The 27,440-nt window shown below is 45.2% G+C and overlaps 1 protein-coding gene across 2 annotated transcripts in view; it reads left to right on the top strand.

The window, feature by feature from the left end:
* The window catches only part of LOC311324952 (GDNF family receptor alpha-2-like), a 57,543-nt gene extending 31,177 nt beyond the window's left edge, over positions 1-26,366 (top strand). For both annotated transcript variants that reach the window (XM_084457564.1, XM_084457565.1), the window contains 6 exons: positions 5,506-5,869; positions 16,908-17,020; positions 17,685-17,825; positions 20,290-20,486; positions 23,404-23,454; positions 24,273-26,366. In XM_084457564.1, the coding sequence (XP_084313690.1) occupies positions 5,506-5,869; positions 16,908-17,020; positions 17,685-17,825; positions 20,290-20,486; positions 23,404-23,454; positions 24,273-24,413 (1,007 nt within the window). In that variant the 3' untranslated portion in view covers positions 24,414-26,366. The remainder of the gene's footprint in view (positions 1-5,505; positions 5,870-16,907; positions 17,021-17,684; positions 17,826-20,289; positions 20,487-23,403; positions 23,455-24,272) is intronic.
* Positions 26,367-27,440: the final 1,074 nt, after the last annotated feature.

The raw sequence follows: 27,440 nt of genomic DNA, 5'->3' as shown, positions 1-27,440 counted from the left end.
AGCCCCTGATTGAATGTCTGAATGTGCTGTTTGCCCAGGCTAATTGAAAACTCTTGAGCGTGCATACATAAGAGGCCGTCCAATCTGTTGGCAGGAGATGACACAATCCCCTTCCCCCTCTTTCTCTCTCTCTCTCTCTCTCTATCTCTATCTTGGCTCTGGCATTACTGAAACGTGTTTGGAAAGAAACCTCTTATCATGCACTTGGGAAATCAATCATGCCTCCATAACACAATATAGCTTATGCCCCATCTATCTATCTATCTATCTATCTATCTATCTATCTATCTATCTATCTATCTATCTATCTATCTATCTATCTATCTATCTATCTATCTATCTATCTATCTATCTATCTATCTACCTGTTATCATCCATCCATCTCCTCTCTCCTTGTCCTTCTCCTAACCCGTCCATCCCATTCTCTATGTAAGTGTACTTAGGAAATGCCTGTATAATGGAGAGCTCAACTATGCAAATGCGTTTGTAGGTGTTACTGTATGTATTTAACACTGTTGGAAAGATTTTCTTAGGTTATGCTTTGTATAATAATAGGTTTGGCATAGGGCATAAAGGTGTGTGGCTTGTTATACATGGGTTCAAACCAGGGGCGTCATACAACCCCAAAAACCGAGGGGGCACGAGATAGCGAGGCGTTACTAGCGCGCGCAAATTGTTAGTGTTTTTTTCAGGACACAGCACACTACCAGTTTCCACTCAAGCGGTGTGAAATTAAACTTACCGGTAGCGTTCTTTCAAGGACTTTCAAAATAAAAGTAAGGGAAAACAAATCTACTTTTTTCACTCACTTGGCATTGGTCCGAATGATATACAGTATACTGAGGTATGAAGTATATTGAATCTGATATACTGAATAGCCTAATATGTGGAGGACCTGTTCATCAGTTAAGGACAACCTTAATCTAAATGTATGCAAGCAGACCATGAAAACGTGTTTATCTGAGACGAGGCTTCCAGGTCCAGTGTTAATTTGGAAGAAACCAAATCCACCGGGAAATATGGTGTTTGTCTTTTTGAAAGAGGTTATGGTGGCTTTTCGAGGTGGTCTACATAATTAAAATAATACATTCAGCTCAATAGAGAAAATAATTATAGCTCTGCATTGTAAAATGTAATGGTAAACAAACAATAACAGAAATGTTTAAAAAAAAAAAAAGAAATCTGAGGGGGCACATGCCTCTATAGTCATGACGCCTCTGGTTCAAACACAGCTGTGCTACCGTTCTTCAATCCATTTCAGTTCTGCTTACCATATCCATAGCCGTCCACTGATGCTTTTTTGTCTACTACTAACCCTAACCCTAATTATAAACCTATCTACTACTAACCCTAACCTAACCATATTAGATTTGTGCAAAATTCAGACAGGCTTTTGCTTGATAATTCAGATTCAACATGTTCTCTACTTCCAAGTGTAAGGAATTGTAGCATAATTTAGAGATAAGATAACTGGCATTAGGATGAATATTCCCCAGGCAAGAACAAATGTTTTTCTTGCTGACCCTCCTCCACGGAGCAGTGGTACATTATGAGCTTGTTTGCACACAGATACTGAGCAAAGTGGTGTCACAACTTAAGTCATCTACATGCCCTCTCGATCCTATTCTGACTAAGTTTTTCAAGACTATTTTTAACTCTGTGTATGAGGACACTTTAGCTATTGTTAACTGCTCTCTCAGTACAGGCCTATCGGCTCTTAAAACTGCCCTGGTAAAACCCCTTCTGAAGAAAAATGACCTAGACCCCTCAGTCCTCAGTAATTTTAGACCGATATCCAACCTCCCATTTTTAAGTACAACACTAGAGAAAATTGTATTCAAACAGTAAAATTACTTTCTAGATGCAAACTCTATCCTTGATACTTTTCAACAGCCCTGGTCAAGGTTGTAAATGACCTCAGAATCAACACTGAAGCCAAAAAGCTCTCTGTCCTTGTCCTTCTGGACCTGAGTGCAGCTTTTGACACTGTAGATCATGACATCCTTATTAGAAGACTTGAGAACTGGGTTGGCCTCTCCGGCCCAGTCCCTGACTGGTTCAGGACCTACCTAATTGGCTGGGAGTTTTTTGTCGCCTTTGGTGGTCACAGCTCAAAAAGCACTTCAATGACATGGGTTCCCACAAGGACTGTATATGCTACCCCTACATGAGGCACAATAATAGCTACCATAGCTATGCAGATTACACCCGACAGATGCTATGCAGATGACAGCTCTATATTTCTGTCACACCCGATGACTACAGCTCAGTTCACCACTTGATAAAATGCATTGATGCATGCATTTAAATGCATGGATGTCACCGAATTTCTTACAGTTATACCAGGACAAAACACTTTCATCATTGGTGACAAAGCTGAAAGGGAGAGGCTACAGTATATGGGCACTTAAAAACACAGACCCTGAACACACAATGCCATGCCAGAAACCTGGGTGTCATGTTTGATTCTGATCTGATTTTGAGGCCCATATTAAGAATGTGAAAATCGTTTTATCGTCTGAGAAAAATTACAGAATGTGGCAACTTTTTATCACCTGAGAAACATTACTGAGGTGAAGCCTTTTCTCTCCCAGGCTGACACTGAAAGACGAATGCATGCTTTTATCAGCAGCAGGTTGGATTACTGTAACGCTCTCCTATCTGGTCTACCAAAGAAAGCTATTAGTCAACTTCAAATGATACAAAATGCTGCAACACGTGTCCTCAGGTCCAGAAGGAGGGCTCACATCACACCAGTCATATAATCACTACACTGGTTACTGGCCAGTTTTAGAATAGATTTTAAGATTATTTTATTGGTTTATAAAGAACTCCATAGTTATGCACCTGGATACATGTCAGGCATGATTTTACGATATACACCAAGTAGGTCCCTGAGATCCTCTGGCACTGAACTTTGAACGGTTCCTGGATCAGGACCAAGTGACTGTAAGGAGGCATCCTTCAATTTTTATACCGCCTCTGGAATACCGTGCCAGAAAACCTAAGAATGAAACTGTGGGAACATTTAAGCGAGATCTTAAAACATACCTTTGTAATCTCGGTTTTATCATGTAGTTTTCCTGTGCTTTAATTTTTTTGATTTATTCTCATTTAAATTGTTTTACTGTTTCTTATTTTCTATTCTCTTTTACCATATATGATCCGTCCTGTTTTTTTTATTTTTTTTTATACCATCTACTAATATACTATGCTTTTATTTATTCTGTAAAGCACTGTGTGCTAAATTTATTTGTATGAACATGTGTTATATACAATTGATTTTGACTTCGACTTTGACTTTGATAATGAATTTGTAAGTGCGCCCTAAGTAACACTTTGCTTTTGTATAGGGAACACCACTGAGAACACGTTTGTGAAGTGTCATCTCCTGCAGTCCTAACGCTCCTGAATGTGGATATGTCCTCTCAGCACATCCCCTCTCTGAACCAGCGCCGGGCTTCATGTCTCATCTGCGCCTCGGGGCATCTCTCTGGGTTGAGCACCGAATTCAATCTTTGCTCCCCAATCAGAACTAGTAAAAAGCCCAGGCCGCAACGCTGCTCGGTCAGATAAATCTTTGTAGCTCATCCCTCTCTTATATTCTTTTCATCCCGGACCCCCCGGTGGCCCACATTAGAGGCTGCAGATGGCCAGGGGAGATTTAGGAGCTGCAATCCATCACTGTTATATGTTGGGGCCGCTGGACAGCACCGCCAGCCTCCCCTCCAGCTGGACTGGCCTGGTTCTGGCACTGCTTCGGCCCAGGCTTGGCCCACTTTGGTCTCACCTTCCCATGGCTAATGTCAGCTCTCCTTTTAATTCTGATCACAGATCATCCAGTATACAGCCGCCCCCCCCCCCCCAAACTGTGTTGTTTGTTCTGTCCTCTCAGCCTGTGAAGTGCAAGGCTAAAAGTGCAGGGTCATCTCCAATTGGCAGACCATACTGTTAAGTACTTACATACTTAAAACACAAATCACCAGGGCCTTTACAGGAATCCCTCCCCATAGCTCACCTCCTTCCTGAATATTCCATGGAAATCGTGCCAACTGAACACTGCCAAGAAAGGTTCTGATCTTGCAACAGAAGTGATTCGATGACCTTATAAGTAACTGTGTGAAGACTTGCATCGTCAACTCTACCATGAGTTTAGCTCACTGAGTTTGCAGGTCTTTCACATAGGAGACCCCGGATCAATCTGTGCTTTGACAGAGAACACAGAGAGGGAAATTATTCGTCTGGAATCGACCTATTACATTTTTTTATGGACTGCAAGTCGCAGTGGTTTTGCTGTGTGGCACATTGGAAAACTAAAACAGACCCAAAAAATCATCTTTCTTTTTCTTTTTTTTGCCAGGTATGTGTCAGTTGTATTCCATTTCTGATAATGTGCGATGCGCCACTTAGAAACAATACAGTTGCTCACAGACCATCTGAAATAATAAATGGTGGTCCTCCTCTCTGTGCCGGCTGATAGACACAGAGTGAGATTGGTTTTGTTGAATAAGAGATGAATCTCTCTGGGTGTCACAGACACCGCCTGCCCTCTGAAATATCATTATCTACAGGGGAAGGAGGTTAACTTTTCTAATATACCCTGAATACAAGGGAGACGCAGGGGAAGGAAACAGCTATGGTATCATATTACTGGTATCTCAGAAACAGGTGGGAATTTACCGACGTCACATCTTTCAGAGGATGTACACACACACACACACACCTAATGACATAATATGTTTTCCACAAAAAAAAAATATGTGTAGCCAGAGGGGTAATTGTGACGACGCAGTTTGTGATCACCAAGAGTGAAAGGAAGAGGCTGGTCTCACTCTTAAACTGTCCAACGGGCAGTGACTCAGCAAACGCTGCACACAGCACAGAGAGAGTGTCCTTGAGTTGTTGGGGGTGGTGGACAATGTTTACCATTCAAACAATTTGCATTTGTCAATAAGCTCGCAATACATATACATCTTAGAAAACATCTACATTGGTTTATTTGCAAGGTTTCTGCCATGGTGCTTTGTGGCATGTGATAGACTTCGGTGGTCCTCATAGGATATCAGGCATCAAGGTGAAGGACATTACTGTAACTTGCTTTACACTCATACAGCAAATGCAAGACTGAACATCCAATACGAAGATGAATACTTTAGAAATATGCTTCCAATTGGAATCCATACCTTATTCATTCACATTTCACTCAAGGCCTCAGTAAATCAATAATTCAGTAAGGGTGGATATGGGCTAGCTCCTGGAGTCTCCGGTGACCCGCAGTAGGTGGACAGACAGATGATACTAAATAAACCTTTGGTGCTCAGGGAGCACTAACACTTTCCATGAACCCCCACCTCTACTAGTCATTAAAACTACACTGAAGTGATCAAAGAGCAGACCACCTCAAATAGTGTCTGTTAGATCATTTCATCCTCAACCGTGACATCAGCTTCACAAAAGACCGTCAGATCACCCTTTACTTAATCGCCTCCCTTTCTCTCGTTCTAGCGATGCATACGGTTGCCCCCAAAGCCTTCCAGTGTGCGGACCCCAGTAAGGTGTGTAACCCCTGCTTGGACGCAGCCAAGGCCTGCAACCTGAACAACGCCTGCAAGAAGCAGCGCTCCGAGTACATCGCCAAGTGCAACAAGGGGGAGCCGTGCAACCGCAAGCGCTGCCACAAGGCCCTGCGGCAGTTCCTGGACCGGGTGCCGGCCGAGTTCAGCCACCGACTCCTCTTCTGCCCGTGCCAGGACGAGGGCTGCGCCCAGCGGCGCCGGCAGACCATAGTGCCCCACTGCTCCTTCGAGGACAAGGTCAAACCCAACTGCCTGGAGCTCCGGAAGACATGCCGTCAGGATCCCCTCTGCAGGTAAAACCACCTCGCGTTGTGGGGTAGGTGTGTGTGTGTGTGTGTGTGTGTGTGTGTTTGTGGATATACAGTACACAGGTCTGTGTTACATGTATGGAGCGGTATAGGATGAGGGCTGTGTGTATGCATACTGTATGCTGTTTTTCCCAGCATTTCATCATTTGTATTCTTGAGCATTTGTTTCTGTCTGTGTGTTTAGACGAGATTAATATACACTCTTTGCCATATACAGAGATACAATAGCTGAAATTCATTATCATATTCTGTGCTGTCTGTAGGCATATGCTGTTTTTTTTTCAGCATTTGTATTCTCGTATCTGAGTATTTGTTTCTGTGTGTGTGTGTGTATGTGTGTGTGTGTGTGTGTGTGTGTGTGTGTAGAGGAGATTAAAATGCACTTTTGCCATATACAGGCATACAGTAACTGTCTTTAGACCTATGCTTTGTTTAGTTTTTTTCAGCATTTTTATTCATGAGCATCTTGAGTATTTGTTTCTGTCTGTGTGTGTGTAGAGATTCAAATACACTCTTGCCATATACAGACATACTGTAGTTGAAATTCATTATCATATTCATAGTCATGCCAAATAAGATAAGAAAATTGAACGTGCCCTGTAGAGAATGTTTGACTGTAATGTTACTTCTCTCACCACATCCTACAGTTTTAAATTTCAGATTTGTAACTTTGCCAGAAAAGTAATTACAGATACTCAGGAAAGCCTAGCTATTAGAGGCAGGATGAAGATATGAGACTGAGTTGAAGGGACAACACTCAATTAGGCTGAACGAAACATTAGTGGATCACTTTGGCTGGAGGCTTCTATTGGATTCAAGCGTCCAGATTCAATTCACCTGCTCGGCCGTTACTTGTTCCCTTGCTGGGGAGCAGAGGTTCGGTCACCGAGCAGCCGTTCTGTCCCCAAGCCGTGTGTGTCAGTAGGTTATCTAAACTGAGGAAATTGGTACATTAGTCTGTTAACACCGCATTAAAATGGATCTACTGGAATAATTTGAGTCATACAAAAAAAAATATTTATGAGCTAAATGAAGTTAGACCAAAGAGCAAAGGCTGAAGACATCCTAAAAGTCCAACGGAATAGGACGTTATTGCAAAGCAGAAGACGCTGGAACACTTTTCCCTGCAACCTGCGTCATGCATGGTTAAAGGACTGAGACGGTCCAGTGACAGCGTAGCGGCCATGTTGGTGTGAGTGGCGGAATGCAGGTCCACTGCTGGCTCTCGATCTGACAGTCATGCAGCAGGACAACAACAGCTAGCTCCCCTCTCTCTCTCTCTCTCTCTCTCTCTCTCTCTCTCTCTCTCTCTCTCTGCCTTCAGAGGCTGCAGCCATGGGCTAGTACATCTCCTTCCTCCTCCATACTCCTCCGCCGGAAAACTCTTAGTGTGTACGCTACGCAATGTGCTCTGGTATCCTAATCCCACACACTCACCCACAGACCGGTCAGTCCACCTGGAGACCGTGCAGTTGCAGGATTAGTTTCTCTTAAACTAGGTCTTTCACTAGCCGTATCCACCAGTTATTCAGAGGTTCTAAAGGCGTTCTGTGGGCCTGCCACACCGGTCTCACCGTAGCGTTTTGTACGACTGTGTTTAGCAGGAGACTAAGCAACATGAGCCAACAATTCCCTGGGCCCAATTTTGAGAATGGCAGTTCACATTCATTCTACTTGAATAGAGGTTAGTGGCCTCCAAGGCTCAGTCATAATGGCTAAAACCCAATCCCCTCCTCTGCACTAAATCCATGCAGTGTGTTGCTGCTGTGGGAAACGCCATCCTCTACCACCGATTTATGATTGTCTTGATAATTACCTTGCGGTCTGCTTTGTGTAATCTGTTTTCAGGTGCAGTTTCTTGCCTTGACCTCGACACCCTCAGGTGTCTGTTGTGAACTTCCTTATTAAGACGTATGATATAGTCTGTTAAAGGCTTCATTACAGCGCCTCCTCCGAGTCTAAAAGCCATGTGGAGGTCAGCATGGCAATGTGAGGTCAACAGGGTAATATGATACACGCAAATGCTCACACACACATACACGCACACACGCATACCCACACTGGCAGCTGGAATGACACTATGATAATGACATGGCATCCACCCCACCCGAGTCAGTGCCAGGCTGCATGCAAGAGCATGCCACTAAAGATCCAATTATACTGCACCGAGACCCATGCGGTCGGTGTTGAATAATGTTCCCCTGCTTATTTCTGCCTGAGATGTCCACAGTCACTCTCTCAGGTAGTCTGGGAGTGGCATACCTGCTGCCCGTCACAACAAATCTCTCTCTCATAGACTTGTCAATGCACAGATCTGTCTGGTTTTTAAATGATGAGCGCAATGTTCTGCACAGCGATTTCCCTCCCCACCCCTCGTCCTCCTGACGTGGACCGGGCCCGTCCTCTGGGTCCGCTCTGCCTGCAGACAGGTGGACGAGATCCGGAAGGGTACCATCGAACCATGCGAGAGATGCCTGACTCCACAAACAGGCCGATATGCAGTCAGAACCCATTTCCTCCAACAGCAGAAGGACGGAGAGGGGGGGAGGGAGGGAGGGAGGGAGGGAGGGAGGGGTAGTGGGTGGAGTGATAGAGGGATGGAGGGATGGGGGGGAGGGATCAGGAATCGATCGGGCTACAGCTACAGTGCCGCAGCAGAGGTCAGTGTTTTTGGTCAAGGGGGCTATGGATCTCCGCACGCGCACACACACACACACACACACACACACACACACACACATGGCTGCCGTGGTCATCTGACACACCGGCAGAGCTCACTGCCAACTGGCAGGGAGTGAGACGTGTAGGGGGGGTGGATGAGAGCTAACAGCTGCATCGACTTCCGCTGGGGTCGTGTCGCGTTGATATTTTTCCACCGTCCTGTCCAAACACACACTGCATTCCTTACCAGAACGCGTTGCCGTGCCGACGAACCCTATGTTTACCATCGCAAGGGACTGACCGGTCTGCTCACCGGTGGGCGGACGGGCTATATTTGGACGTGTATTGAGCCGCGCTGAGCTGCGCCTCGGCCAGCCTGCTTTGAGCACACAGGGCTCTAGGAGTCGTCCGTCCGTCCGTCCGCGCGGAGTCCAGCGAGTCTCATATGTACCGTATCGATTGGCCAAAGAGTCAATGCAACACTTCTATCTTTGATTTATTTCCTCTGCTCTCCGGCGGTCACTGCGCACCCCTGTGATTGAGTTCTTTGGCCGCTGGGTTTCAAAGGAGCGGGCCGAGAGGCTATCGATCACCGCCCGGGTAACCTGACCCATTTTGGTGGATATCTCAGGGCTTTGCTTACAGCAAACTTCACCACCACCTCCCCTCAACCACCGCCACCCCCCCCCCCCCCCCATCCCATACCGCCCCCCATCCTGCCGTACGTCAAGCTAAAACAGCCAGCACTGCAGTGGGGGACAGCACAGGGCAGGAGAATGACCGGCCCGGATGCCATTTCACTGTGGCTTCAGAAGAGCACGTGCTAGAAACTGCTTCCTTTCGTCACACATCACGGCCCCTCCCTCCCTCCCTCCCTCCCACCCCCACCCCAGCCCGTCAGACAGCCACAGTGCAGCTTCTCGAAGGCCGGGCTCACACTTCAGGATTTTTGAGCCAATTTATCCCCGATCCACCCCTCTCAACAATCGGAGGAGAAATCTGGTCTGGAACGTTAGTCGGTTGATGTTCGGCCCAGATGATATTGTATTGTGAGGGGTTTACAGATCCAATCTTAAACCTTCCATTCAGCTCGCAGACCCATCGGGGACGCCCCGAGAATATCAAACATGTTTGATATTTAAGGGAAGACACTACAGTCGAATATGATTTATTTTTCCTTTAAAGATATCCTCATGAATTTTTACCAGTTTAATCTTCACATCAAGAGAAATATTTTTGTATTACACTTTCTCTCCCCAAAAAAGTTTAGGTATGCAAATTAGGCAATAACTCATTAAATATGCGTAAATTAGCATATATTTCGGTACCTACTATCTAAACAATGGATAAAGTCAGGCTTAAAGTTTTCCTTTTGTTTTGACAATATACTAAAAACTTAAATATTTACAGCTGGGTTTGTGAATACAAGCTTATTTTCAAGATATATTGAAAAAATACAGCATACTCCCATAAAAAAATAAATTGCCATATTTTTAGACACAAAATGCAACCTAAAATGAAAAGACAACAAGATATTCACAATTCCAGCTGTAAATAGTTGCAGAATACATCTGAGAGTCAGTATGTAAAGTTTAGTGAATGCACCTGATCTGGAAGTTGAGATAGCAGGAACCGAGTGACGTCAGGTACTGAAAAAACGTAATTTTCAGAAAATGGCCGATAAAGATAAGCATTATGCATTCATATGCTTATTTCACAGGTGCAACAAGTCTCGCCATTTCTCTGTTAATGTAGTGATAGTATACATGTTATAGTAGAAGAATATCTGAAAATCTGAAAATGTAAGTTCTGAAGAAAAAACACCATTTTGACTGTAGTTTCTCCCCTTAAGATTATTACGCCACTACTTTACAAGTGAGATGGCGAGACCAGTGGTTTGCTCCCTCGGGCACGATAATATCCCGCAGTGTGTGATGACCTGTTATTTTCAAATCTTGTCGTGCGTGCGTTTGTGATTCGCGAGAAGAACATCTGTTAAGATTTTCCTTACAGGTATGTGCGTGATGCTCATAATTTCAAAATCGGTTAGGATTTTAAATATTCTGTAGTGTGAGCCCGGCATAACAGTAAAAGTTAAAAACCTGCGCCTTTTGTTATTCCTGAGACTCAGGTCGGCGTCACGCTGTCTCCTTCCCCCGAGATGAGTGGCGTGGAGAAAGGCCTCCAACTAGGGTTCCTCCTCCCCCTGAACGGAGGACTATCGCATACCCATGCCGGCAAAGCCCAGCCCGGCATGCCGTAGCTACCTGCTCCAATCAGATCACCGCTGAAAGAAAGGCGCGGTACGGATGAATGGAATGGTAGCTAGATCTGGAGGGAAAGCTGCTCAGATCATTTCAATCCATTGGATCACCGTCTTCCTGTCTAGCTCCCAGTCATGTCATGGGGAGCTCTGCCGTCTATTGTTAATACAAACACTTTTAACAGTGGTTCACTTGTGGCGTATGTAGTGATTAAGGCTGGGCTCTGATTACTTCAGGACTCTCATGAAAGACATGACGTGATGTTTCCTTTCACTGTTGTATCACGGCTGAAGGATTTTTTTAATTACCTGTAATAGCCAATCCCTTATCTCTTGTATGTCTATGTTGTACTGTATATGAGGTACAGATTATTAGATTTAGTCTACTGTAGCTTGGGAGCTCAGTTCACCTTAGTTCTTATGCTGTATTAAGGGTGTTTAGATAACCCTGAATAATCTAATTAACCTCAATAAATAATGTTGCTGCAATGTGTGACAGGTGATTTCGCCTTCACAGCAATGGCATAACATCTAATAGATGTCTATAATGAAGAGAGAAAGTGTGTGTGTGTGTGTGAGAGAGAGAGAGAGAGAGAGCGTGATAGATGTGTAAAATGGGGAGAGAGAGATGGAGGGAGAGAGAGGGAGGTGGGGGTGTTATCAATATTTTTATCTGCTATTCTAAACAGGAAATAACGAGCCAATGTGCCAAGGCTCCTATAAAAAGTACAAAAACTGGTTTCTTTATTCCAATACGATTTGCAAAACGGGTCTTTCGAGAGAAACACGCAGGTTTCTAGCAAAGCACACCTGGGTATCTTCAACACACCATTTTATTCAAACTCTCGGACTGGAAACCAGACATTGAATCTGATAGGCTAAAAACACCATTTGATGTCATGGAATGGGCGTTACAGGGGGAGCCTCGGGAAAGCAGTTACAATAAACGTTCGGACCAGACGACACAGCTGAGGTGGGGGAGTAACCCCCTCTACCCCATGTGGATGCTCTGCTGTAGACCCTTTCTCACCTAGCTGAGAGTAAAGGCCAGAGAGAATGTTCCCATGAGATCAAATCAACCGGGAGCTAGTGTCATTGAAATCAAGCTTTGTATATTAACAGTCGTCTGCTCCAGTAATTCAATAATTCCCATCACAGGGGCAAACACTGATTTGCCTTTGATATCCTGGTCACCAAACAAGGTCATGTTTAATCAAATGTCAAGAAGTGGAGTGGCAAATTAAAAAGGATCAATTAAATGAAGATTACTGAAAGGGTTGGCCTCATTACTTCAGTGTGAGAGTTTGTCACAGTGTTTTAGTGAGCAGACAGACGATCAAAATACAGCCTCATTATTGATTGAATGCCATGTACCCATATGGCCTTTTGGTCAGAGTGAGTATCTCAACAACTCTGTAATGAAATAGCCTTGTGTTTCCAAATAAATGGGCCCTTTTGATGGTCCTTCAAAAGGACAGTTGCCCCAAGCTGTAGTCAGGCTACTTTGATTGAATAGAAAGAGAGGCTTTAAGCCAGAAGTATCGGAACTAATCTTGAAGCTAAAAGCCTGCTGCTGTAGAATGTGCTAGACTGCACCCTGAACTCTTCCTGGAAAACAGCCAAATAGGGAAGATTTGAGCCCTCCACCTGTGATTTCATTGTTTAGCATTGTCTCCCAAGAAACGTGACCAACGTGACAATATGTGTAATATTTGAAACACCAATATGAGGCACATTTGAGAAATATGATGCCATGGGGTTCAGGGTCTGCATGAAATATGGGCGCAGTCATAATACGATGTCTGTTTCTCTCCCACATTCCATTATAGATCCATGGTTTCCTATTTTGACTTATCCATTTACAGTTTGTTCTGTTGTCAGCATTATAAGATTGTGGTTGTGCAGTTAATAATAGCACAGTAGATTCTGTTGTAGCCTGTGCCATGTCAGATGAATGCAGCGTGAATGATAGTTATTGTCCAACCCTCTTTTGTTGACGGCTATGATATGATTCAACTTCTAAAACCAATCAATTGACAGAAGGACAAAGAAGTGTGCTCCATGCCGCCACAAGGCCATTACTGCAAAAATGAAATTCTTGACGTTTCGATGACAATTAGAGACGATTTGTAGAGAACGCCCTGTAGGAATGTCTTTTGTTTTTATCTATTGTCACTTCCAATCATTGTATGGTGGATTGTTCTAGGCCCAGCTCTGCTGATTAGGAGGGAAGCTAAAGAGCTCCACTGTCTGATATATTTCATGAGTGATTCTCTGATATTGAGGGATGATTTCAAAGAACAGCAACAATGTCCAATTTTACCAAAACCAAGAACTCATAAACTCCTATATACAGTACTAAGATGAAAGGAGGGACAGATTAAGTTTTTAATGAAAAATAATTTTGTCTAAGACGTTTTATTTTTTTAATGCAGAGAGGCAATTGCTGCAGCAAATGACTTAAAAGTGTGATAACTCTGATGAATTTCCCCATTATCTTTCACGAGGAAATGGTTTCTTGACAGCCATTGGTTTGTCGTACGCAGGGGGCAAGAACATTCCCATGTAAAAGCTATTAGTTTTCTATGAGCGAAACAGACGGGCACTCAACCCCGGGCCAATCACTGTGTTTAGAGCATCAGACTTATGAAAGGAGTGTACCTCGCTGGGGGGCTCCGTGCCCCCCCCCCCCTTCCAGGGCCCAGAGTGCCTGAAATGGCCATACAACTCTGTGTGCTCGACAGCCTGTAATTTCACCAGCCCTTTCTCGCCTGGGGATAATGGAAGTCTTGAAACGTGCTGCATCTTGACGCTGGAAGACTATTGTCCAAACAATCTGGACAACTCTTTAACTTTAAATTACTGTTTTTAAACTGTCATTGTCGGGGAGGCTTTCTGGGAAAAGAAACTCGGTGGTCGTGGTCGCTCCATGTGTCCAGTCGCTATACACTGAGTGAAAATGTTCTTGTACAAAGTGTCAGGCCTTGCACAAGTGGACCCAGGGATTTGACTGAAGGACAAACCTAGAACAGAGACGCGCAGCTTGCTTTCCTTACCTCCTCGACTTTCTTTTCTGTCCATTATCCTCTCATCAAGTGATGGAGGGGAAAATGCATTTTCTACCTCCCAGGTGTGTGTGTGTGTGGGGGGGAGAGCTAGAGGCAGAGAGAGAGGGTGTGTGTTTGTTTGTGTGTGTGTGTGTGTGTGTGTGTGTGTGTGTGTGTGTGTGTGTGTGTGTGTGCATGTGTGTGTGTGTCTAGTGTACAGATGGAGATGGAGCTGGAGTAATGAAGTGAGCTTGAGTGGAGCTTTGCCAGAGCTGGCTCTGGGGCTAGGATCCGGGACTAGGAGCTGGGGCTAGAAGCTGAAGAGCTGGGGTTAGGAGCTGGGACTAGGAGCTGAGGCTAGGAGCTGGGACTAGGAGCTGAGGCTAGGAGCTGAGGCTAGGAGCTGGGGCTAGGAGCTGAGGCTAGGAGCTGAGGCTAGGAGCTGGGGCTAGGAGCTGAGGCTAGGAGCTGAGGCTAGGAGCTGAGGCGAGGAGCTGGGGCTAGGAGCTGGGACTAGGAGCTGAGGCTAGGAGCTGAGGCTAGGAGCTGGGGCTAGGAGCTGAGGCTAGGAGCTGGGACTAGGAGCTGGGACTAGGAGCTGGGGCTAGGAGCTGAGGCTAGGAGCTGGGACTAGGAGCTGAGGCTAGGAGCTGAGGCTAGGAGCTGAGGCTAGGAGCTGGGGCGAGGAGCTGAGGCGAGGAGCTGGGGCTAGGAGCCGGGACTTGGATCCAGGGCTAGGGGCTGGGGTGTTGTGGCCAAATGGTTACTTTTGTTTAAAAACCCTTTCGTCTTTGAATCCTTTATTTGTCATGCATTCAATAAAGGGTGAACTCACTTAATCTTAGATACCAAGACATTTCCTTTATACTATAGTAGGTATTTTGGTGCGAAGCTGACCATGAGTGGTCTTCCTAACCAATCAACAAATAGTTGCACAACATGCGACACCATGTCCATATTTGGGAATTTATTGGCCCAAAGAGGTAAGGGACTTACTGTGACTTACGTGTTTCCAATTGTAAATGTCAATGTAAATTAAAACTTTCAACAACAGATTTACCCTTTTAACACAGTACTGCCACATGAAGCCCTGCCTGGTTTATAACAGAGAACAGATATGGATGATTGTGATTTTTATGATAATAAAGTTTTAAAGTATAATGTTTCCACAGGGGCTAGGAGCTGGGACTAGGAGCTGAGGCTAGGAGCTGGGACTAGGAGCTGGGACTAGGAGCTGGGACAAGGAGCTGGGACTAGGAGCTAAGGCTAGGAGCTAAGGCTAGGAGCTGGGACTAGGAGCTGAGGCTAGGAGCTGAGGCTAGGAGCTGGGACAAGGAGCTGAGGCCAGGAGCTGGGGCTAGGAGCTGAGGCGAGGAGCTGAGGCGAGGAGCTGAGGCTAGGAGCTGGGACTAGGAGCTGACACTAGGAGCTGGGGCTAAGAGCTGTGACTAGGAGCTGGGACTAGGAGCTGACACTAGGAGCTGAGGCTAGGAGCTGGGACTAGGAGCTAAGGCTAGGAGCTAAGGCTAGGAGCTAAGGCTAGGAGCTAAGGCTAGGAGCTGATGCTAGGAGCTGGGGCTAGGAGCTGGGACTAGGAGCTAAGGCTAGGAGCTAAGGCTAGGAGCTAAGGCTAGGAGCTAAGGCTAGGAGCTGATGCTAGGAGCTGGGACTAGGAGCTGAGGCTAGGAGCTGGGACTAGGAGCTGAGGCTAGGAGCTGGGACTAGGAGCTGAGGCTAGGAGCTGAGGCTAGGAGCTGGGACTAGGAGCTGAGGCTAGGAGCTGGGACTAGGAGCTGGGACTAGGAGCTGAGGCTAGGAGCTGGGACTAGGAGCTGGGACTAGGAGCTAAGGCTAGGACCTGGGACTAGGAGCTGAGGCTAGGAGCTGGGACTAGGAGCTGGGACTAGGAGCTGAGGCTAGAAACTGGGACTAGGACCTGGGGCTAGGAGCTGGGGCTAGGAACTGGGGCTAGGAGCTTGGGCTAGGAGCTGGGGCTAGGAGCTGGGGCTAAGAGCTATAATTAGGAACTGGGACTAGGAGATGGGGCTAAGAGCTGTAATTAGGAACTGGGACTAGGAGCTGGGACTAGAAGCTGAGACTAGGAGCTGGTGTGCTGCAGAGAGTGTTACCTCATCATTCTCCCTCAGACAAATCCCTAGCCTCTGCGACTCCTCGTTCAGAAGCCGGCAGAAAGGGACAGAGAAAGATAACAAGCAGCCTTCTATTCAGATCGTTCATTCTGTGGTGACAGAGCCACTGCAACAGAGAGAGAGAGGCACATTGCATTACAAAACAACACCTCGCTTATCTCAACTCCCTTCCCAAGTCTCCCTTCCCAAAATCACATTTGCCCAAAGATTATGCTACTGGAACTACCGCTTCCAGTCAGTTAAAATGCCTGTAGCCCTGCTGCTAGACTTGGCACTATTAGCATACAGGCACGCTCACTCAGGGCAGTTGCCTCTGACCTCCAGTCTAGGCACAGGGGGTCAGGGAAGGTCAGTATGAGTAAGTCACGGACGTGGCGGAAGGGAGAGAGCACAAGAGAGCTGAGTGTTGGTCTCTCTTGGGAGGGTGAACCGTTCGCTCTTAGTGGGCAGTGGTGACACATAAAAACAGAACTCTGCACACACCTGATGCTAGCCCATGGATAGGAACACTGACTTCAAGCTCATCAAGCTTATCAGAGACACACATAAACAACAACACTATCACTTTTTTCAGCTCCTTCCTATGGGAGCTGAGTTGGGTAATGTTCAAGCTGGCCTGTATAAGCACATACAGCTGCCAAACGAGAGATGCAATCATTTGGTCCTGACAGAAATGTAATGAATAAATCTATCTCAAAAGCTATGAAGTAAAAAACTAAAGACAATGCCGGAGCACTTTTCAGACATTACCACGTCGGTTGCTATGCAAGACACCTGTACTCGTAACCACAAAATTAGCATGCTGGCCACAGTTGACAGCTTTGTCAGAGAAACAGAGTTGCCAAAAATGCGTGTCTGTGTGCTGATCCACTCTGGTGGCTTGTTGTGTATGTGCTGTGTAGGTCCAGACTGGCTGATTTTCACATGAACTGCCTGGTGACTCAGCACACAGTGAGCAGCTGCCCTAACGAGGACAACTACCAGGCCTGCCTGGCCTCCTACGCTGGTATGATAGGTAAGTACAACAGAAGTGAGGGGCTTTGGGAGGTGTGTACTGTACCTCCCACGTCTACGCCTCCACCAGCACCGGCACTACAGTGATGGAGGAGAAAAACTGGGTTTACTCAGTTAAAACATAATAACCATCTGTGGTTATTTCACAGTCTTAGATCACAGTCTTATATCACTGTTACAGCTAGCATTAAAGGACTCTGTGTACTTTGTGTACTGTGTAGTCATGTACACCATGATGGAGGTCTTATTCAACTTGAACAATGCAGTCCTTCACACAAGGCATGTGGGCGTTGCATCCTCCCCAATACGAGCCTTTTACTAATTACCCTGACTGACAGGTTTTCCGCGGTGAAAGCTGACGGTCCTTGAATCCTGCTGAAAATGTTCGATCGTTGTAAATATTGTATGATGCGAGGTCTCTCTGTTATGTTCCATACCCATATGAGAATGGATACTTCACATCTAAAATAATCAGTCAGCAATGCACCACCCTCCGCAGGTCCATCTCTCTCCCTGCGCCTCCACGGTTCAGTCTGGCCCACGTGGGCAGTTTAATAAGACCGCAGGCCAGCGCAGGTGTGCTGTTTATAGTAAATGTAGTCCATTATTTTCCATTAGCGCCCTGAGACTGTTGTGTGTCATGTCTGTAACCCCCATTTCTGAAGGGACGGACATGACCCCTAATTACGCAGACGGCAGCCACAGCAACTGGACCGTGTCCCCGTGGTGCACCTGCAAAGGCAGCGGCAACCAGGAAGAGGAGTGCGAGGGCTTCCTGCGCTACTTCACCGACAACACCTGCCTGAGTAAGTGCCGTGCGGGGAGGCGCTGTGCGAGCGTTTGAAATGTGTTTTCGGTGTATGACTCGGGCCCGGCGGTCGTTCAATATTTACAATGCGTCCTGTGATGCAACGGTGTGGTAGCTGCTCACCGCTACCGAAGAACTCGCTGCATGTTCTCCCTTTGAAGCCAGACCCCGGCGCCTTGCAGAGATTGCAGTGCAGTGCGCCAATTCTGCTGAACGGCTGATCTTGTAGTGATCTCAGCCGTGCTGTTGGTTCAACCTCTCATTCCCCTCACAGCCCATAAATCAGTGTGTACAGTAGGCACGATAACACAAAGCAAGATACCCTCCTTGTCGACAGATCAAGTCTGAATTAATGTTAGATATTACCTTAGAAATTCTCATCCCTTCTCAATATCTCTCCTTTTGGCTGGTACTGTATCTAAAACAAAAAATCCTGTTCAGTTTTAGATGTAGTATGTTTAATGCCACTCATATAGCAAAGGCACGCAAAGACGGATTCAGTACAAGGGAATTATGAAAGGGTGGTAAACTCAAACATCCCCACACCATTTAGCAGTAAAAAGACCAGCCGCCACCACGCTATTGCCATGAAGCGTGCAGTCAGTGTCATCAGAGGTACAAGACACCATTGCCTTTAACATGCTCCCATTCGGTGGGTAATGCTCTCCGACTATTTCAATAGATTGCTGGAGTGCAGTTTTTAGCTGAGTCCGCAACATGAAGGATGAGGCTTGTAGCTGAAGAGGCGTCTTGAAAAATAACACAAAATGCAGCCTGTCCTCTTTGCAGTCAGGGGGAACAGCAGATTAACTGCTGTAGATAGGGCTTTTCTTCTAATAGCATGGGGGAGTATATCAACAGTCCATAGGAATACAATGTATACCTTCGATTTTATGAAAGGCAAAATCAGATTCTGGTTACCCTGAAGGTAACAGCAATAGGATATGCCCATGGGTTAAAATGTGAAGTCATTAAAAAATGGAATCGCTGTCGGCAATGAGCTAAATCATGGAGTGGAACACACCGGGTGCAGTAAAGTATGTTCCGCTGGAGCCCTCTAGCCAACTTTAGAGATTTATTCGTTGGTTGATGTTGGCTATACCAGCACCCAAACAACCAGATGCAAATCACTACATCCCTGCCTCGCTAGTCCTTCCTTATTTCACGTGTGGAAATTAAAGCATTTTCATTCAAGCTTCACATTCCTCACATTATTATTATGCATCCTACATCTGTAACCAATGCATGAGTGTCCAGTGAAACTAAGAATCTGAACTGCAGGACTAACATTATGCGTGTGTGTGTGATTATGCATGTGTATTTCTCCTCCCTCTCATTTGTCATTGGTGGGAAAGTACAATGTCATTTCTCCTTTGTTTGAGTGGTCTGAATCTGATCAGTCACATAAATCTATTCAAAGTCATCTCTGCGCAGTGACCTCATAATGGAGGTGGTTGCCAAGCAATTACATGCCTTCTTTCCGCCTGAACAGAAAGCAACAAGCACAGTGTTTTAAATGGACGACCGGTTGAAGTGAAAATGTACTCTGTCCTCCTGGTTCACCCCGCACCCGTCTGCAGAGCTGACAAGAGATGGATTTGTCACCCATCTCCCGCAACCACTCTAACCCCCCTTCGCTCCCCCTCTCTCCCTATAGTTCTCCGCTAGGTCACTCCCTCTCTCTCCCTCCCTCTCTCTCTCTCTCCATGAGCTAATTTATTTGCTTTTAAAGGATTCCATCCCTCTGTTGTGTCTCTGGTGTGGAGTAACTGGCAAACAAATAGGCCTCATCAACTTGAGTGCAGATATTATGCCACCATTTGGTCAAAACCGCTGCTGCAAATTGAGCAGAACTGTGTTTCACAGCATGAAAAGTTTTTACGAGGGTCATTTTTAGTCAAGGACAAAACTGTTTGTGGGTAAACAGTGTTTACTGCATTCTTCACTGCATCCTCATAGGACCTCTAAGATGATGCAGAAGCCTAGTTTCTGTAATAAATCAATAGATGGTAGAGCGAACGTTGTTAAGCTCGTAGTCAGGCATAGATTTAAGGAGAGATTTAAGCATAGATTTGGGAGCCCATTTCAAATTGTGCCCCCCTAGTGATCTGGGTCCTGTTTAAAATGTTTTAATCATAGCCGCCCCTGCTCCGTTAAGATGCAGGTGATGTACAGTATGATGGGCTTAGAGTAGTGCTACAGAAAACAGTATAGGCAAGCTCTAAGTTATATCATCGACTGACAAATCTACTTTGAACTAGTTTGGAGAGGAGGAGCGATCTAACCAACAAAGCAAAGACAGATTCACTGATAGATCACACACCAGAATCTGGGCAGAGGACCAAGAGATTGACTTAGAGCTGTCTGTTGGCTAGCTAGCTCCCCCGGCACCATTGAGAATAAAGGACTTTATATATCCTTATTCCCTACAGGAAATGACATTATATCCTTATTCCCTACAGGAAATGCCATTCAAGCCTTTGGATATGGAGCAGACAGCATGTTCCACAAACCTGAGTCCGTCCCCTCCACCCCGTCCACAAAGCCTGGGTCAGAGGTGACGCGGGGCACCTCGGAGCCCTCCGACAGCCCCAGCAACGTCCAGCCAGGGGTCCAGGGGAAGGCTGGAGGAGCACCTCAGATCCCCTGGGTGCAACAGGTTTCACAACATTTACCCCCAATCAAACCTGTCCCGATCTCTGCTGTGTCAGATTGTGCATAACAAGAATGTGGTGTGTCTGGACGAACCCACAATCTCTAACCTCAAAAAAAAAAAAAAAAATATATATATATTTTATTTAATATAGGGATAGTGCATATTAATGGACAAAAACATAAGTGTGATCGTAAATACGCCAGATTATAGCAAGCTGCTAATTTCCATCTGTAGTCCCTACAGCAATCCATTCTGGTCATGGGGATCACTCATACTCCACGATGCAAGATAGATTATAACATTTGGTTGAAATATTGTCTTTCAGATTCTTTAGAAATGAAAGGCACCGTTGCATTTTCTCAAAAAAGGCAAAAATGTTTTATGAACACCCTCTGCCACAAAAAAGCACTTTATCCTGTGTGATCCTAGTTCGGTACTCTGTTAGCTACAGTTGGGGTACAGTTTTTTCCCCACCACTGAAGGCATTGCTCTGTTGCACACACATAAATCCACAGGTGCCTCGCTTCAGTGCAAGACTAATGGTGTTTTTGACCTATCTCTGAGACCCAGTTATCAGGCTTGACTGAATTAGGCACAACAGTCCATCATTACGCTTGTACCAGATAGCAGGCTTGGTGTTGGTCGATGCCTTGATTATCGTAGAGGTATTCATGTCGCCATGTTTCATTCAAGGCTTTGATAGCATGAAATGATATGTATTGCTTATGGCAGTATTGCTCACCGTTCAACATTAACATGTTGAACAGTGAGCAATGACAAGCTTTCAAACGTATTAAGTGGCCATCTCTCTCTCCCTGCGCCGACTGTCTGCCCGTACACAGACCCACTTTGTGGTAAAGACAGCAAATTAATACCTTAAAATGGTGTGAGGCTGAGAATTAATGAACAAGCTTGGCTGATAACAATAGCAGAGAGGGGGGGGGGTGCGGGGGCCGAGGCGGAATTGCTTTCTCCAAGGTTCTGTGTGTGTGTCAGTATTGATGCTGCGCTCTGTGGCTCTCCGCTGCAGCGAGATGCTTAATTTATTGTAAAAATGGTAATTAGGAAACAATAAGACGTGTGATTACTCAAGCAGGAAGTTTATAATTAGAGACAGAGCCAGTGGGGACATTTTGGGCGGCCCCGCATTCTCTGGCAACTATGGCTGGCAATTAAAACTTGTCAAACTTCCATCGTAGATTAATTGGAGGAGTACTGGTCTGAGTCCTCTTGGCAAAAGATTGGCCTGTCTGGCCATGTAAATCTCAGATAGCCACTGAGGACCACACACGCGTCCAGTTAGCAGGGATGATATCTTATAGGGAGTATCTGGTTTGCTACTGAGGGAACAGACAGACTGTCTCAGACTTCATATGTAAACCAAAGTGCCGCTTGATAAATGAGGCGCGTGGGCAGATAGAATGATTGGCAGGAGGACGCTCCAGCTGAGTTTCTATTCCAGATAGAATGATTGGCAGGAGGACGCTCCAGCTGAGTTTCTATTCCAGTCCATTTCCCTGCACCTCAGCTACCAGCTACGTTTGTTCTCATGTAATGACTGGAAGTATAAAAACATTAGTCTGACATTACCGATATTACTGACAGTTTAGTAGATTGTATATGCAGGTAAAAAACCTATTGTTGTTGTCTGCTTGTTTAAAAGTGCCTAAGGAAATTATGAACTTACTCGCTAGGCCAGTGTCGGGCTCACAGTACAGATAGCTTTGTTTTGTGTCTTTATTTCTGCAGAAATCTGATTTGAATTCATAAAGCCGTTGTCCTTTGATCCTACTACATATTTCTGAGAATCTGGGGAATAACACTGTGTACTGTGCTTTCATGCAGTGGCATGTTGGTTCATGCATTATGTAAGCAGGCTATTGTGCGAGAGAATTATCCTTGCCCTTTCACAGTGTGTGCTTGAGTACTCTAGACTACCGGCACCCCATGTTGATTTTCAGCTCAATTGAATATAATTGATTGTGGACAAAAATCAGCAAACCTTGGGTTACGCAATAATCAGCTCTGGGAGGCTCAGCTATATGTTAAGGATTGGCCAAGCGCTGATCAATAGTGAAAGGTTTTCACTGTCTATACTGTACGCTTTAACTAAGGCCATGCTACAGTAAGTATATGCTGTGTGTGTGTGTGTGTGTGTGTGTATATATGTATATATATATACTGTATATATTATATGTGTGTGATATATACTGTATACAGTATATATATATATATATATATATATATCACATATAATATATATAAGTATATATATAATAAGTATATACAGTATATGTATACTTATATAGTTATGTATAGTATTATATATATATATATATATTATATATAGCAGTGTGTTCAGGCACACACACACAGCCAATATCCACGCGCACACACGCACGCACGCACACACACACACACACACACACACACACACACACACACACACACACACTATATATATATATATATAATGTGTGTGTGTGTGTGTGTGTGTGTGTGTGTGTGTGTGTGTGTGTGTGTGTGTGTGTGCGTGCGTGCATGCGTGCGCGAGCGTGGATATTGGCTGTGGACAAAGATCAGGACTCATGTCAACAGGCTGCCGCCACACATCACTGCCCCTGCTAATTAATTGGCTTTTAGTTGCGGATGTGTTTGCTGCATTGTCAAGCAACCGATTGCTTTTTTGGCAACTGTCATTTAACCATTACTGTCTTTGGACACACATTGGAAAGCAAGCTTTGCTATACATACAATCACTAGAAAAACATCTGAGCACAGCCAATATGATAAACCACGGTATTCTCCTTCCAGCATTTAGCTCTGTGTTGATGTGGCTCGCTTGGTTGTGTTGGAGATACTGTTACAAGAAGATAAGAGGCTGCTAGATTACATATTACTACGCTTTCTCTGTGCACAGGTAAATGGACCAAAGTGTGATCTCTCCAAAGGCTACATTTGCAAAGATCAGGTAAGGAAAGGCCCGGGGAATGCTTCGTGTTTCTGGTGATGTCCTCTATATTGCTGCGCTGGGAAAACGGTGCCTCCACAAATTGAGGAGGCTGCAGTTATTTGTGGGCAAATGGCTTGCTAGGTGTTACATGAATAAGTGAAAATAGAAAAACAAACATTCAATGCTAACAATTTTATGGAAAGGGCATAATAAGACCATTTCACTGTGAATGTAACCACGCTCTCTCTCTGGGGGGCAGCCTGCAGTATCCAGATGATGATGCCCGAGCTCTGCTCCTCTCCGTAATGCACTGCACATTATATACCTGTCTGCTGTTTGCCACGCTTAATGGCTACATGGTCCTTTCTAATAAAGGAAATAGAACATTTTTGACACAAACAGCCCTATCTAAAAATTAAAGGGGACAGACCAGAAGCCACATTTTATGTACACATTACCTGTTTTAAGTTATGAAATATTAAAGATGCTAACTGACAACCGTTGTGCAGTTATTTCCAGGCTTGTCTTGGAAATGTTTGTTGAATGAAATGTTTCAGCGGACAAATTCACTGGAACTATCTTCTGCTACCCTGCTAACACTGTGTCAAAACAGAGTATACATACAGTGCACCAATGCTACAACTTACAGTACTTACTTACTTACAAAATACAGTACTTTGCATATCAAAACATTTGATGCTTCAACACCTCCAGTGTTTTCATCCAGTGTGCTCTCCAGGAAGGAGTGTCCGTCCTATCTTGGTGAATTAGAGCAGACTAAAGCAGAACAGAGCTCGAGTCGCGCCTAAGTGCTTTCTTCACCTTTGTCTTTGCAGGTGATGCTGCAGCCCAGCGACGGCTATGATGGCCAGAGCAGATCCGAGGGTCGACCGGAGGACGGGTCCGCCAGCAAGTGCGCCAGCTTCTGGGTCCTAGTGTCAAGCCTGACCCTGGCGCTGGCTCACCCCGGCCTATAAAACCACCCGGGGAGAAGGCTGTCCTTCAACAAGCTGGTCCTGGAGAGAGAGGAGGGTCAGGGCACACTTGTTCTGTCATCATATCTGAGTATCAACATGGTATTTACAAAGGAGTGAGGGGAGAAAAATATACAACCGGAGACATAAACTCATCCTTATTTATTTGATGTTTCATTTTGGACCAGAGGACATGTCTTTATTGGACCCTCGTGAGGAGCCTTGCTGGAGGCTTAGAGGCCGGTTGCTGTGAACGTGCACGTACGTCTTTTCACCACAGCAACACTGACAGAGACAGAAAACTGAAGGACCCCAAGGTATCGCGAAAACAGACTTCTACTCCCATGCCGTGATACTGGGGAGAGACAGAGAGAATAAGCGGGAGAAAGATGAAGGAATGAAAGAATAAGAGAGAAAAAGAGAGAGAGTGCAGTTGTTTGTCACACTTGTTTCGTCTTGAAACAGTTCTTGACTTACTCTTCAACGATGGACAGACCTTGAATGTTATGTTTCTGTTTCTGGGTGGTCCAGAATTATGAAGTATTACTCTCTGTCCTCTCAAAAGTGTAAATCTAAACTATTCAGTGTATATGTGTTGGTATAGTAACAGTGACCATTATATACAGCTCTTTTGATTTGGGTGATCTATTTTTTCAGCAGACATACGGTAGGACCAGTAAAGAATACAAGGTGACGATGTGAAGTGCTTCTCATTAGATATTTTGTTGTCTGTAGTGGGTGGGAGTCAAACATCCACCCACACGTGTGTATAGTTCTGTCTGTGTATATAAACATTGTTTTTCTCTCTTGGAGCCGATGTTACCTACAGTATAATGCACCATAATTGGAGATGATGCGATGTTTCTCAAGTGAGCACAGACAGTGCACGGTTCGAAGACAAAGCCAACTTTGTGTATTAAAAGTGAAGTTGCCAGGGAATACGGTGGAAAGCCTTCGTTATCTGCGTTTATATTTGCCTATAAAGGTTTGAACATATTTAAAAAGAATGTATACTGAGATTAAATTAAGTCCATCCGCTTGAAAAGTCATAACCTGTGTGGTATCAAAGTGTGCTTTGTACAGTGAATATACACATGACCATAGCTACCCAGAGTATACTACCGGTAATTCATAACATGTCTCATTACCTAAGTCTCAATCTGGTTCACTGAAAAACATACATAAATGCTTCAAGTACTTGTACATGTAAAAGCAAACTCGCTTAATTCAGTTCCTCCCATGTTTACTATTCTGTGACACAAGATACTTGAAGAACACGATGGACTGGGATTAAACACTGGCGGTATTTGGAGTGTGTTTATGCCTGAACACCTGCGCAGAGGTGTGTGACCTGCGTGTGACCACATAAATGCGTGACACTCACTTGAGCTCTCCGGTCAACACTCTCACCTCCCCAGCAGAGCTGCTCACAGCGGGAGAGTTCTTCCTCATCGTTTGAGTTAGTTGGTGTGGTCCTCTGGGAGAGTTACTCCTTTATAGCTGCTGCTCGCGCCACAGGCTCACCCACTACCCCCCACCCCCCCTCCACCCCCAATTAATCTGCATTGTGTGATTGGTCAGCTTCTTTCTGAGTTTTCAGATGACATCATGAAGTGTAATGAATGATCACACAATGTTGGCTGTGGCCCGCCTATAAAGGCCTTCAAATGTGCGTGATAAATTAAGAGTTTTGACATGTAGTGAATGTAAATAAACTGATCAACCCTCCCTTTCCATGGAGTGCCACTGAGTGTGAGACGGGTGTCAGCTGTTCTCATCTGGTTGGGATCCTTTATGCTGAGGAATCTATACAGAGAGTGCAGTCAAGAAATGCAAGCGGGACACAAGTCACACATGAGGACGTTATGAGAGCAGCAGGACAGCAGGGAACATGGGCAGAGTCGCTTTGAGGTGAGGAGGGCAGAGAGTGCTGAAAGCCAAAATGACACGATTATCACTGTATATGAGCATAAGTGATTGAAAGGCAGAGCGAGAAATTGAAGGGGAGGTAGAGAGAGAGATTGAGAAAGAGAGAGAGAGAGGTTACCGCCGCATGAGCATAAGTAATTGAAAGGGAGAGAGAGATTGAAGGGGAGGCAGAGAGAGAGAAAGAGTGAGAGAGTGAGTGAGAGAGAGGAGGGGAGGGTATGAGTCTGTTTGCGTGTGTGTGTGTGTGTGTGTGTGTGTATGTGTGTCTCAAAACGGAAATGTGCTGGAGGAGCGATTTTAAAAGAGTGCTGCTGGAGTCCAGTTTGTTTCCTTTCAATATAGAAGCGCGCGTGGGGGGGGGGGGGGGGGGTCGGGGGCAGAGGAGTAAAAAAGCGTCAGGTTTCCTGTGCGTTCACACTTGATTAATGAGCCGGTGGGATGATGTCTCTTATCAACACCTTGCACATGCTGGAGAGAGCAGAAAGGTTTACAAGACCGGGGATCCTCCAATCCAATCCATCATTCCATTGCTTTCATTCACCTGCCTGTGTGGCACTTTTCTTGCCTGCACAATTTTTTGGGTGTGTGTGTGATTTGTCATTCACCAGCCGCAAGGGTCACACTGAAATAGCGAACATCATACTTATAGAGTTTAGTCAGTGCTCTATAGTTCACCATTTAGCTGGGCTTTTTTGCTGATGATATACTGTACCGCATGGTGAGTTGTAGTCATAGTTTACCTTTCTGGATTCATGGATTATATATACAGCATGGGATGGGATTATCTGAGTCAGATAGATTTAAACACACACACACACACACAGTACAAACCACTGCCTGTGTTCAAGGATTCAATTATCTTTACTTGTCCTATTCAAGATATGGGTACTGTTTACAATTACATATCTTGAATAGGACAAATAAATATCATTGAATCCTTAAACACAGGCAGTGATTAGTACTAAATACTGCAGAAACATTGAATGTGTATTGTCTGTGTGTGTGTGTGTGTGTGTGTGTGTGTGTGTGTGTCTGTGTAAAAGCTAAACGGTGAACTATAGAGCACTTATATCCTCTCTAGCATATCTAGTTATCTTAGAG

Source organism: Borostomias antarcticus, assembly GCF_949987555.1.
Source record: "Borostomias antarcticus genome assembly, chromosome: 23".
NCBI classification, from domain to species: domain Eukaryota; kingdom Metazoa; phylum Chordata; class Actinopteri; order Stomiiformes; family Stomiidae; genus Borostomias; species Borostomias antarcticus.
This window is presented reverse-complemented; position numbering and strand designations above follow the sequence as displayed.